The sequence below is a fragment of the Rhinatrema bivittatum genome, chromosome 4, assembly GCF_901001135.1.
Source record: "Rhinatrema bivittatum chromosome 4, aRhiBiv1.1, whole genome shotgun sequence".
NCBI classification, from domain to species: domain Eukaryota; kingdom Metazoa; phylum Chordata; class Amphibia; order Gymnophiona; family Rhinatrematidae; genus Rhinatrema; species Rhinatrema bivittatum.
The window spans coordinates 345,614,358-345,628,616 of record NC_042618.1 but is presented as its reverse complement, the minus strand read 5'-3'; the positions used below and the strand labels follow the sequence as shown (position 1 = coordinate 345,628,616).

The following is a 14,259-nucleotide window of genomic DNA, read 5'->3' as shown; positions in this document are numbered from 1 at the left end:
GAGGGAGGCTGAGGCAGAGCCGGAGGGACCACCGTAACCGGTGGGATCACGGCTCCCACACCCCGAGAGGGTGAGGGTTTCCTCGATGCCTGCGAACGAGACGTGGACGGTGCCAGGTCTGACCGAGGCTTTTTTGTCGGTGGCTCGGCCTGTTCAGAGGTCGATGGCTGTGGATCCTCGACGGGCCGAGACTTGTGCCGCCGATGGCGATGCTTGTCCTTCCGATCTCCTCGCCCATCCGGGGAGGGGACAGGAGTCGACGGCCGAGAAGTCATCGGTGGTGGACGGTCACCGGAGGGTTGATGGTGGTGGTGCAACTTCGACGGTGCCGGTTCCGATGACGTCGATGCTATCGATGGTGTTGGGGTGGGTGCATGGCTTTACGACCCTTAGGTGTCATTAGGGCACATTTAGTGCAAGTCAGGACATCATGCTCACTTCCCAAACACAGAACACAGACTCTATGGGGGTCTGTGATGGACATAGTCCGGGTGCAATCCGGACAACGACGGAACCCCGTCGCCATGGCCTAGGGCCAAATTTAGCCGCGGGATCGGTAAGTGCCAACAGGCCTCAAGGGCCAAAATCGACGGCAGTCGATGAAAATCGGCAAAAAACTTACCGGATTCCGCGAAGGTGACAAAAATTTGTCGAAGGGAGACCCCTGAGGGGCAAATTTTCTTCGGAAAGAAAAAAAACGAATTCCTGTCAGGAACGTGGTAAGAGAGCTCCTTTCACCGCGTGGCAGCTGCTGCGCGGAAAAAAGAAGACTGGAGGGAGACCCCTGCTGGCTGCAGGGTCGGTGCCTTGCTGGGCATGCCCAGTAGGGGCCAGTCAAAGTTCTGTTTAAACTTTGACAGAAGTTTTCCGTGGTGGGCTCCATCCTCGATGTCACCCATTTGTGAGGACAACCATCCTGCTTGTCCTGTGAGAAATGCCTCCAATAAGATCCAAGGAGGCCAGAAACTCCACCTTGCGCACTGCTGCAATCACCGTCCATAACGTTTCCATCCTTTGGTACCCGCAATGCTGCATGGACCCTTTGCAGATCCAGAAAGAGCCTCCTTCTTGGGAACAACGAAGTACATGGAATACCTTCCCCGATCATGTTCCTGTTGCGGCACTGGGAAGATAGCTTCCAGTCGCTGCAGCCGCAGAAGAGTGTCCCACACCACCGCTCCGCTTGCCGGCAAAGCGCAATGGGACACCACGAAGGCGTCTTCAAGGAGTCGAGAAAATTCTAAAGCATAGCCGTCCCTTATTATTTCCAGCACCCACTGGTCCAAAGTGATTCTGGTCCACTCCTCATAAAACCGGGATAATCTTCCTCCGACAGCCACCAGAGAGGAGTGGACCAACCTGCCTTCGCTGGACAGGCTTCGCACCTCCAGAGCCCTGTCCGGTACTCTCTCTGGCCGGCCTACGGGTCCCTTGAAAGGACTGCTGTCTTCCTGAACCAAGCTTCTGCACAGAACTGGAAGAATTTCTGTTGGAGCGAAATCTTCTCATTTCATAGAAGTGCGAGGCGGGAAGGTCTTCTTATTTCCCTTCTTATCCTCGGGCAACCTATTCCCTTTAGAATCTGCCATATGCTTCATCAGCTTCTCCAGGTCCCCCCCAAACAATAACTTTCCTTTGAAGGGAAGATTACAAAGCTGCGCCTTCGACCAAACATCTGCCGACAAATTACGTAGCCACAGGAGCCTTCGCGCGGCTACCGCAGACACCAAATTCCTAGCTGAAGTGTGAAGTATATTATAGAGGGCATCTGCCACACAGGCCATTCCCACTTCCAACCAGCATCCTGGCCAGACTCTGCAGAAGTTTTCGCTGCCTTCTCCTGCGCCTTCTGCACCCAGCACAAACAGGCCCTCTGCATTAGACTAGTGCACACTGCAGCCCTAAGGCTCAGAGCCAAAACCTCAAACAGCCTCTTCAACAGGTTCTCCAGCTTCTAGTCCTGGATATCCTTCAAGGCCGCCAGCCCTGCCACAGGAATCATTTTCTTTGTCACCGCCGACACTGCCGCATCCACTTTCGGCAGCTTTCACAGCTCTAAGTGCCCTGGCCATCTTCAATCCAGCTTCCGGGAAATTTCACTCCCAGTCAATCAGCTTCATTACCTGTTTTGGCAAAGGAAATGCCCTCAGAGGTCCACGCAGTCCCTCCAGCATCGGGTTTACCCCTTCATTGTCGGAATCCTCCTGCGCACCCTTAATTCCAATTTCCTCCAGAACCTGAAGGATGAGAAGCCGCAATTCCTCCTTACGGAATAATCTGACCACCCTTGGATCATTCCCTTCTGCCAAAGGGAGCTCGTCTGCATCCAGGTCCCCCAGCGGACCAGCCACCAGACCCGCGCCCTGACCAGCACCCTGGTCCACTTGCGGGTCATGCAGATCGTCACCCTGTGGATCCGCACCATCGGAATCCTTGGAGGAAACATCCTCCCCTAGCGATTGATCCAGACCCAACAGATGCAAAATGCCCCCCCAACCTCGGAGGCGCCTCAGCCCGAGACTTCTCAGCCTTGCCTCAGGCATCTAAAAGGCTGGCCGCTTAGCCGCCAGCTCCTGCTGCATTAATAAAACAAATTCCGTGGAAAAACCATGATGTCTCCCTGCTCCGCAGGTGCCGGGTCCTCCCCTGCATCAGCTGGCACATCTACCCGTCCTCCAGGTCCCTGATGCACTGGAGAAAGCGGGGGAGGGGAGCTCCTGCCTTCTTCATCCATGGCAGGACTCCTGCCACGTGGAGCTAAGATGGCCATCTCTTTCACTCCCCCCGGGGCCTCCTGCACAGGGCCTGCAGCACATGTGCAGTGCCTGCCCCCTGATCCTTTTGCCAAAGCTCCCTCTCCTGCAAAGACACAGGCATGGCAGAGAAGGGCCGCAATGAGACAAGAGTGCCTCCCCAAACAGGCTTTCCTGCGCTCAGCGGAAGACATCATGCGCAACGCGGCCCGCGGCTAAAAATAACTCCAAGGAGAAGAAAATAAAGCCGCCTCAGCTGCCGCTGCTGTCCTGGTTCTGGATGCTGAAATACAGTCCCAGCCACAAAGTTTCCCCCTCATCTCGACACCGAGCTGACCAGACTCCTCAGGCGCTCTGACAGAGAAAAATAAACAGGCCTCACTGCTTTTGAGTTTTATTTTTTTAAAGTTCAGAACTTAAAGAAATAGCCTCCCAAGTCACACAGAAACAACAAACGAAAGCAATACTCTCTTGTGTCTGGTGCTCCAGGGTGCTGCAGCCGGCCGGCCTGAGAGAGAGGACCTCAGGGGAAGCGAGGGAACCAGGACCCCTGGCTTTCTCTCCCTCTGTAATCAAGGGTCGAGTCTGGCCAGGAATTTCTAACCCCCTGCTCACCCTTTTCAACAGAGGGATGCCCATGAAGGAACCTAACACCTCTGGGAGATTCGTCTTCAGACTTTTATCTTCAATACTAAACTATTATTATTATTATTATTATTATTATTATTTAACTACTATCAGACAAGAAAATTATTACTTACCTGCTAATTTTCGTTCCTGTAGTACCATGGATCAGTCCAGACCGTGGGTTATGTCCCCAATCCAGCAGATGGAGTCAGTCCAAAGCTTTGAGGGGGCGTCACCATAAGTACTACTACCCCCTCTGCAGGAGTTCAGTATCGAGTATATCAGAGCCCGAGAAAACAGAAAACCTCCTGAGTGGATCAAGTTGAAACAAGACGGCAACAATAAGCCGCTAAACTGAAATAGAGAAAACTGGAACCTCCCCACGAACGGGTGGGGGCCATGAACATAGCGTGTCAACCTCCATAAACAGTGAAAAACTGGTACACGTAAAAAGGAAACAGCAGGAAGACACTACTGTAACATGAGGAACAGCTGAGAGAATCAGCCCCAAGACAGCGGAGCAGGAGAAGAACCCAAATGCGGTGGGCGTCTGGACTGATCCATGGTACTACAGGAACGAAAATTAGCAGGTAAGTAATAATTTTCTTTTCCCTGTACGTACCTGGATCAGTCCAGACCGTGGGATGTACCCAAGCTTCCCTAACCCGGGTGGGATCCTGCGAGGCCTGCTCGTAGAACCTGTTCGCCAAAGTGTCCATGAACGGACGAGGCGAGATGTAGTCTATAGTGTCTTGAGAACGTGTGCAACGACTTCCAGGTGGCCGCTCTACAGATTTCTTGCGAAGACACCGAGCGACTCTCCGCCCAGGAGGCCGCCTGAGAACGTGTAGAATGCGCTACGATTCCGGGCGGGGGCGTCCGCCCCACCCCAATGTAGGAAGCGGCAATGCCGGCCTTCAGCCATCTTGCAATGGTCGTCTTCGAGGCCTGAGATCCCTTCCGGGGCCCGGACCAAAGGACGAAGAGATGGTCAGAAGTCCGGAAATCATTCGTAGCCTCCAGGTAAAGGCGCAGGGTGCGCTGGACGTCAAGGAGACGTAGCGAACGCGGCTCCGACGAAGGGAAAGATGGAAGTTCCACCGTCTGATTCATATGAAACGCGGACACCACCTTCGGAAGGAAGGAGGGCACAGTACGAAGCGAGACTCCCGAATCGGAAAACCGGAGATAAGGTTCTCTGCACGACAGAGCCTGTAGCTCGGAAATACGCCGAGCGGAGCAGATGGCCACCAGGAACACAGCCTTGAGAGTGAGATCCTTGATTGTCGCATTTCGGAGAGGTTCAAACGGAGGTCCCGACATGGAACGTAGTACCAGATTGAGACTCCAAGAGGGACAAGGGTCCCGCAATGGAGGCCGCAAGTGCTTGACTCCCTTGAGAAAACGGACGATGTCCGGGTGTTGTAACAGAGAACCTCCGTCACGCAGGAGGGAGCCGAGAGCGGCCACTTGAACCCGAAGAGAGTTGTAAGCGAGTCCCTTGTCCACCCCTGCTTGGAGAAACTGGAGGATCTGGGAGACAGACGCCTCCTTGGGTCTGGTGTTCAGGCCGGTACACCACAGCTCGAACACCTTCCAGACTCGAACATAGGCCACCGACGTCGAAGTCTTTCGAGAGCGTAGCAGCGTAGACACTACCGCCTCCGGGTAACCCCGTCGGCGGAGGCGGCGCCTCTCAAAAGCCAGGCCGCAAGACAGAAGAGTTCTGCCTGGTCGAAAAATACCGGTCCCTGGTGAAGGAGGCGGGACAGATGTCCCAGACGGATGGGTCCGTCGATTACCAGTTGAAGGAGGTCCGCAAACCAAGGCCGTCTTGGCCACTCTGGCGCGACGAGTATTACCGTCCCCTGATGAACCTCTATCCGGCGGAGTAGTCTTCCCACCAGTGGCCACGGAGGGAACGCGTATAGGAGTAGATCGGCCGGCCACGGGAGCGCGAGAGCATCGACGCCCTCCGCCCCCCGCTCTCTCCGGCGACTGAAGAACCGAGGAGCCTTGGTGTTCTGGGCGGACGCCATGAGATCCAGGTGGGGATGTCCCCACCTCCGGACAAGCAACTGCATGGCCTCGTCGGAGAGGGACCACTCTCCGGGATCCAGAAACTGGCGACTGAGGAAATCCGCCTGGACGTTGTCTACTCCCGCGATGTGTGAGGCCGCCAGACGGCCCAGATGCCGTTCCGCCACTGCATCAGCATCGCTGCCTCGAGTGCGACTTGCGGGCTGCGAGTGCCGCCCTGTCGGTTGATGTAGGCCACCGTTGTCGCGTTGTCGGATAAGATTCTGACGTCCCGATTCCGAAGGAGAGGCAGGAAGTGGATAAGCGCCAACCTGACCGCTCTGGTTTCCAGACGATTGATGGACCACTTCGACTCCTCCGCGGACCACGTCCCCTGTGTGGCGCTGCGATCGCAGACTGCTCCCCAGCCTATGAGACTGGCGTCGGTGGTTACCACTACCCAATCTGGTAGATCGAGGGACATGCCGCGAGCCAGATTCTCCGGGACCATCCACCAGGAGAAGCTGCTCCTGGCAAGCTGGGGCAGCGGGAGAATCACCTGGTAGTCCTGCGAGAGTGGTTTCCAACGGGAGAGAAGTGCTCTTTGCAGAGGTCGGAGGTGCGCGAATGCCCAGGGGACCATGTCGATGGTAGACCCCATCACCCCCAGGAGCTGTAAATAGTCCCAGGAGGTGGGAGCTGGTAATGCAGAGAACCGCTGTATGTGCTCTCGTAGGGCCTGTGCCTTGTCCTGCCGTAGGAAAACCGCGCCCAGACGGGTGTCGAAGGTCGCTCCCAGGAAATCCAAGCGCTGCGAGGGCACGAGGGAGCTCTTGGAGAAGTTCACCACCCATCCCAGAGACTGCAAAAACTCTATCACCCTGGCCACTGCCGTCTGTCCATGCCGAAAAGACTTCGCTCGGATGAGCCAATCGTCCAGATAAGGATGAACTAGGATACCCTCCTTCCGAAGGGCAGCCGCCACGACCACCATAATCTTGGTGAAGGTGCGCGGAGCCGTTGCCAATCCGAACGGGAGCGCCACAAACTGGAAATGCTGATCCAGAATCTTGAACCGTAAGAGACGATGATGCTCCCGGCAAATGGGAATGTGAAGGTAGGCCTCCGTCAGGTCCAAGCAGGCCAGGAACTCCCCTCGATGTACCGCCGCGATCACCGATCGTAGCGTTTCCATGCGAAACCGGACCACCCGAAGGGATTTGTTGACTTCCTTCAAGTCCAGAATGGGGCGGAAGGAACCGTCCTTCTTCGGTACCACGAAGTAGATGGAATAATGGCCCGAGCCCACCTCTGCGGAGGGTACGGGCACAATGGCGCCTATTTCCCACAATCTGTCCAGCGTCAATTGCACCGCCCTTCGCTTGACAGCCGAGCCGCAGGGAGAGAAGATGAACCGTCCCTTTGGAGCGCGGGCAAACTCCAACGCGTAGCCGCGTCCTATGGTGTCCAAGACCCACTGATCCGAGGTGATCCGCGCCCACTCCTCGTAGAAGAACGCCAGCCGCCCTCCAATCCTGGGGACGGCGGAGTGGGCGAGCTGAACATCATTGAGAGGACTTGAGAGAGAGTTGTCCCGCCGCGGGAGCGGGACGCGCGGGGCGGCGCCCGCGAAAGGAGCGTGTCCAGGTCTGAGACCTGGTGGCAGGGGGCCGAGCCGCCGCCGGCCTGTAAGTCCTGTAGCGTCTTTGCGCCCTGGCTCTGGTCCGGGAGGACGAGAATGCCCTGGTGGAACGATATCTGTCTTCCGGCAGGCGATGGACCGCGTTTTCCCCCAGGGATTTGATGATCTGGTCCAGGTCCTCCCCGAACAGGAACTTACCCCTGAATGGCAGGGAACCCAGACTCGATTTGGAGGACGTGTCCGCCGCCCAGTTGCGTAGCCAGAGAAGTCGACGAGCCGCCACCACCGAGGCCATGGAGCGGGCGAGGATCCTAAAGAGATCGTAGGAGGCGTCAGCCCCGTATGCCACCGCAGCTTCCAGTCTATCCGCCTGGGCGGCCTCCTCGGGTGGTAACACCTGCGAGGTGAGCAGTAGCTGCACCCAGAGAAGACTGGCCCGCTGGGCAAGCGAGCTGCACATCGCCGCCCGCAGCCCCATGGCGGAAACCTCGAAGACTCGCTTGAGGAAGACTTCCAACTTTCGATCCTGCGTATCTTTTAGCGCCGCTCCACCCGTAACCGGTATGGTCGTCCTCTTCGTGACCGCCGACACCGCGGAGTCCACCCTGGGTACCTTGATGAGATCCAGGAAATCTTCCGGCAGCGGATACAGCCTCTCCATGGCGCGGCTGCCCTTTAGAGCGGCTTCCGGGGCATCCCATTCCCTGGTGAGAAGCTGCAGGAACGACTCGTGAATGGGAAAAGCCTGAGCTCTCGGACGCAGAGCTGCCAGTACGGGATCCCCCTTCTTAGAGGAAGTGACGACAGCGGGCGCAACGGGAGCTGGCGGGTCCGGAGGAGGATCGAGGTCCAATCCCTGGATGATTTGAGGGATTAGGTCGTCCAGCTCATCCCGCTGGAAGAGGCGCAGCGTGCGTGGATCCTCTCCCTCCGAAGTAGAGTCCCCTTGCCCCGAAGCTGCAGGATCCGCCCCAGGGGAAACTGGGGCCGACCCAGTCCCCCCCGAGGCCACCGGGAGTCGGGCGTGTACGGGGAGCTGTGGGGCCCCCACGCCCGCCGGAGCGGGGGGGGCCGGGGAGAGGGACGAAGGCCGCGGTAGCTTGGGTGGTGGAGGTCCCATGGGAGCCGCCAGCTCCTGAAGATACGCAGTGTGCATCAGCCGAATAAATTCCGGGGAAAACCCCGGCCTACTCGGGGGGGGTACCGCGGGTGGGGGCCCCGGGGGACCCTGCCCCTGCGGGTCTTCCTCCGGATCTGTCTCCGGATGTAGGTACGGGGGAGAGCCCTCTGAGGCTTCCCCATCCCCCAGCGCTGCCTGTGCTCCCTCAGGGTGCAGCGCATGTAAAATGGCCGCCGTTCCCGCCAGGAATGGGGGAGGGGCCGGCCCGCGCCGCCCGGGTAAGGCTGCCATAGGGAGAGAATGAGTGAGGGTCCGAGACGTGCCTTCCCCCCCGGGGAGGCACCTCGCGCAGATCCCCTCCCTTGACACGCGCGATCCAGGCTCGCCGCAGGCCGAGCAACGCGCCGGCCGCGGCATCGAGATCGCGATGGGAAAACAGGTCCCGGCAGCTAGAACACCCCGACCTCGGGGGGGGGGGCCGCGAGACGAAGCGCCGCTGCGGGGGGGCCCAGATGGCCTGCACTACCCGCCGACGAGAAAAACGCCGCTGCGGGGGGGCCCGGATGGCCTGCGCTACCCGCCGATGAGAAAAACGGCGCCGCGGGGGGGCCTTCCTGGCCGCACGACCCGCCGACAACTCTCCCCCTGCTCTCTGCTGCAGCCCACGTGGAGCCGCAAGATGGCCGCGGGAGAGGGAGAAGACGCTGGTAGGCCGGTCCCACCGGCAACCGCGTCCAACCTAACTGTAAAAATAAAATAACAGCAGCAATAGAAAAGGCAACTTACCCCGAAGAAGCCACTAACGCCGGAAGGAGAGAGAGAGAGAGAGACAGAGAAGCACGACAGGGAAGCCACGCCTCTCCAATTAGGTAATTAACTTTGTCCTAATTAATTAATCTTTTTTTTTTTTTTTTTTTTCAACAACTTGATCCAGACAAACTAGTTAAAGACAGAGGATAAAGTCCTAAGACAAGGGAAACACAAACAGGTTATAGGTGATCGGGAGCAAGCCCAGATTCCCCTACTCGCATCTGCTGGAGTCAGAAGATACTGAACTCCCGCAGAGGGGGTAGTAGTACTTATGGTGACGCCCCCTCAAAGCTTTGGACTGACTCCATCTGCTGGATTGGGGACATAACCCACGGTCTGGACTGATCCAGGTACGTACAGGGAATGCAGGTTTGCACCTCTACCATCTGCTGGAGACAGAGAAATACTGAGGGACTGCAAGTGGCACTCTCAATTATGTAGCAGCGCCTCAAAGTTTTGTTTTCTGCCTCCAACTGCTGGTAGGGATGCATAAACCCACTTGCCTGGACTGATCTGGGGTATGAACAGGAATATATTTCAAGGTATTTCTATAAACTAATATTCAAATTTTATATCATTAGCATTAGTTTCCAAAACATACCCCCTACATCTGAAAAATGCAACAGCTGTCAGAGGAAAGCCGCTCTCTCCCTTCAGTACTCACTTCTGCTCCACGCTGTTCTCCCTGCCCCCATAGCAGCTCCTCAGGAGTTTTTCACTGTCAGCATCAAACATGTGGCTCCTGAGGAAAGCAGCGGCACTCTCTGCGCGCTTCACGTATTTCATCTCTCCAAGGATAGCCCCACTTCGAGCAAAGCCTGAAATCATGAGACCTGAAAATGAAGAAACAGGACATGGAAGGCTCATTAGCTTGCAACTCTGCAGGCCAAGGTTTTAGCAGTAAAACTTCACGGTTTGTCTCTTTCCTAATCCAATGGCAACTTGCTTTGAAATTTTACAGGTCCTGGGCACAGAAAATATATAGCCAAATCTCCACATAAAGAAGAGATGCACTGCCCTCTGCTGGCAGAAGTGAGAACCATCTACAGCAGCATCAGGAGGCTAGAGAAAAACCACCGTGAATGCAGAACTCATCTTTGCTGTATAAAGAGCTATCCTATACCCACACGAAAAGCTGCAGGGCTGTTAGAAAGGGAAGAAACACTGCCATCCCAGGGAGGAAGCAGGGGAGACAGAGAGGCTCTATGCTGCAAAGATTACAGTGCATTCAGAATGCACCCGAGCCACATCAGGCACCTGCCAGGGGCAGAAGGCAGAAGGAAGAAAGGAGGGGCATATGGGAAAAGGCAAGGGAGATGAGCAAGAAAGAAGAGGAAATTAGCATTTACTTTGCAATGAGGAAGAAAACAAGCCAGCCCTAATCTCACTAATATCATCCAAGACTGGAATTTTCTTTTATTCTCTTTTTCTTATCTTTCCTCCCATTCTTCTCCCATTTCTGCTTGCTTTAGGTTTATGCCCCTATGGCACATGGAAATCTGAACTCAACTCCTATGCTGTCCCCAAAGCTCACTGAAACACTTGCCTTTCAAAATGCATCTGGCTCCCTCTTAATCCCTTGCTCATATCCACAAGAGTCACTGCATAAAAACTACAGTGCAAAGCTGTAAAGGGAATGGAAAAAGGTGAGAAGCAAGCTTACCCCACAAACACATGAAGAAAAATAATTCCCAAGCCCAGACAATGATAGCCAGAGATATAACTACCAGGGATGGATTTAGGCAGGCATGTGACTAGAGCACTCAAAATCTTGGACTCCGCCCCCCCCCCCCCCCAAAAAAAAACCTTCCATGGGAAAATCTCCCCATCCCATGTCCTCTGCCTCTGGGCCCCTGAGAACCATCCCTCCTCTCCCCTTTACTTTAATTTCCCTTCTGCTTTCCCTCAGTCTGGATCTTCCAGACCTCCTCCTTCTCAACTGCCCCTTCCCATCCTTGGCTCCCTCCATCCTGTATCCACCCCCTCGTCCCAGGTGCATTAACATGAAATCTCTTTATTACTAAAGAGATTTCATGTTAATTGAAGTCCAGCTGCTAGTTTTAACTTACTAATGAACTTTTCCAGCCAAACCTTGAGAAGAACAGGTTTGCTAGGTCTCCATGGTGTGTGGATAATTAATGAAACTAATGCTGCTCTTCCCCTTACTGAAATTGATGCTGATCAAAGGAGACAGATCAGCATTTCCAATCCCAAGTACTGCTTAGATTGAGATGAGGGAATGAGGAAAAGTCAAAACACAGGTGGCAAAGCATAACTGATAAGGAGTCAGAAACAAAGACGGCATGAGCCATTCTCAGATATGGACCCAAGCCTGCTCTACCGATATCAAGGTCTCCTGTAAAGAGTTTTTTCTGTTGATAAGCAGGGCTGAATTAGCCATGCTCTGTGGTGACTGTCATCCAGCAGCACTGAACAGATCTGTCTCTCCAAGCTAGTAGAGTTTTGAGCTCTACTAAGCATTTGTGGGCATTGCCTCAAAGTCTCCTAGTATGGCTGTTCTTATGTTCTTAATAGCCAACCTGATGGGCCCATCCATGGCCATATGAATCAGATCCGCAAACCACAGATGCTGTGGCCACTCTGGCGCCACCAACACCACCCTGTCTGGAAGACACTCTATGTGCTGCAACATTTGACCTACAGGAGGCCATGGAGGAAACATGTATAGCAGAATCCCTGATGACCACGGAATCATCAGAGCGTCGATCCCTTTGGACTTTTGCGACTGAAGAATCTTGTTACTCTGCATCGCTGTGCGATGCAATCAAATCCAGCTGGGGATCGCCTCATCTAGCCCAGATGAGGTCCAAGGCCTCTGTCAACAACTCTCATTCTCCGGATTTTATTGCTGCCTGCCGAGATAATCTGCTTGTACATTGTCCACTCCTACAACATGTGATGCAACATGTGATGCTGCAATCCTTTCCAGGTACTGCTCTGCCCAGACAACTAATTCCTGGGCCTCCAGAGTCACTCCTCGACTCTTAGTCCCACCTTGTTGATTGATATATACCTCCATCATTGTGCTGTTCGAGAACACTCTTGCCATCTGTCCCCAAACCTGAGGAAGAAACACCATCAACGCTCCATGAACTGCTCTCGTTTCCATAAGAACATAAGATATGCCATACTGGGTCAGACCAAAGGTCCATCAAGTCCAACAGTGGCCAACCCAAGTCACAAGAACCTGGCAAGTACCTGAACATTAAATAAATCTCAAACTACTATTGCTTATTAATTAATAACAGTTTATGGATTTTTCCTCTAGGAACTCATCCAAACCTTTTTTAAATCCAGTAACCACATCCTCTGGCAATGAATTCCAGAGCTTAACTATGTGCTGAGTGAAAAATAATTTTCTTCAATTTGTTTTAAATGAGCTATTTGCTAACTTCATGGAGTGCCCTCTAGTTCTTCTATTATCTGAGACAGTAAACCGATTTACATTAACTTGTTTAAGTCCTTTCATGATTTTGTAGACTTCTATCATATTCCACCTCAGTCATTTCTTTCCCAAACTGAACAGCTCTAACTTCCTTAGCTTTTCCTCATAGGGAGCCATTCCATGTCTCTTATCATTTTGGTCGCCCTTCTCTGCACGTTCTCCAATGCAACTATATCTTCTTTGAGATGCGGCGGGCAGAACTTCACACAGTATTCAAGATGCAGTCTCACCATGGAACAATACAGAGGCATTATGACATCCCTTGTTTTATTTGACATTCCCTTCCTAATAATTCCTAACATTCTGTTTGCTTTTTTGATCACCGCACACTGAGCTGACGATTTCAATGTATTATCCAATATGATGCCTAGATCTCTTCCCTAGGTGGTAACTCCTAAGATAGAACCCAACATTGTGTAACCTCAGCAAGGGTTATATTTCCCTATATGCATCACTTTGCACATGTCCACGTTAAATTTCATCTGAAATTTGGAAGTCCAATCTTCCAGTTTCGCAAGGTCCTCCTGCAATTTATCATAATCCTCTTGAGATTTAACTACTCTGCATAATTTTGTATCATCCGCAAATTTGATCACCTCACTCGTCGTACCTCTTTCCAGATCTTTTATAAATATACTGAGTGGTTCACTTCTTATCTCTTGACTGGTTCACTTCTTGACTGGTTCACTTCTCTTGACTTGTTCACTTCTCTTGACTTGTTTTGACTTGACTTGACTTTGACTTGACGTGTTCACTTGACTTCTCTTGACTTGTTCATTTCTCTTGACTGGTTCACTTCTTGACTGGTTCACTTCTTATCTAAAAGACAGATTCTTCAAAGTCGACATCAACAACAACGCATCAGAAGCCATCCCCCTTGAAACAGGAGTGCCACAAAGGTCCGCTCTTTCGGCCACACTCTTTAATATTTATCTACTCCCTCTATGCCAACTCCTATCAAGCCTAGGCGTATCTTACTACATGTATGCTGATGACATACAACTCCTCATTCCAATTACATCCACCACCGAAGATGCAATGATACTAGCTGCCTCTCATCTGGAGTCAATAAAAAATATGCTAAACCACCTAAAATTATGTCTAAACATGAGCAAAACTGAATGCATCCTAATCGAAAGAAAAAACTCAGGATCCAAAACCACCCCATCCTTCCAAATAGACAACATCAACATACAACTTAAAGACAACGTAAAAGACCTCGGCATTTGGATTGACAGTGAACTAACCTACAAAAAGCACATCACAACAAAAACAAAAGAAGTTTTCCACAAACTCCAAATTCTTAAACACCTAAAACCGATGCTTCACCACCAAGATTTCAGAACCGTATTACAATCTCTCATCTTCACCAGCCTTGACTACTGCAATTCACTCTTGATAGGTCTACCCAAAGTGAGCTTAAAACCGCTTCAACTACTACAGAATGCCGCAGCGAGAGTCGTAACTGACAAAAAGAAATCAGACCACATCACACCTGTGCTCAATAACTTACACTGGCTACTAGTCGAAAAAAAAATTGAGTTCAAAACACTAACAATTCTACACAATGCAATTTACAAAACTGATAACACGGCCCTTGACAATGTCATACATATACTCAGATTGCAACGTATGACTAGAACAGCAAGTAAAGTACAACTACAAATACCACCAGTCCCAGTAGCAAAGCTATCCACCACAAGGAACAGAGCCATATCCATCGCTGGTCCGAAATTATGGAACTCACTACCTGAGTACTTGAGCTCACAAAGCAACATTAAGTCATTTAAAAAGAGCTCAAAACATGGATATTCCATCAAGC

At 52.7% G+C, this 14,259-nt stretch overlaps 1 protein-coding gene across 4 annotated transcripts in view; it reads right to left on the bottom strand.

Annotated features, from left to right (window-relative positions):
• SPATA20 (spermatogenesis associated 20) overlaps positions 1-14,259 on the bottom strand; it is a 297,925-nt gene that overhangs the window by 120,833 nt on the left and 162,833 nt on the right. For all 4 annotated transcript variants that reach the window (XM_029600642.1, XM_029600641.1, XM_029600640.1 and 1 more), the window contains one exon: positions 9,636-9,804. In XM_029600642.1, the coding sequence (XP_029456502.1) occupies positions 9,636-9,804 (169 nt within the window). The remainder of the gene's footprint in view (positions 1-9,635; positions 9,805-14,259) is intronic.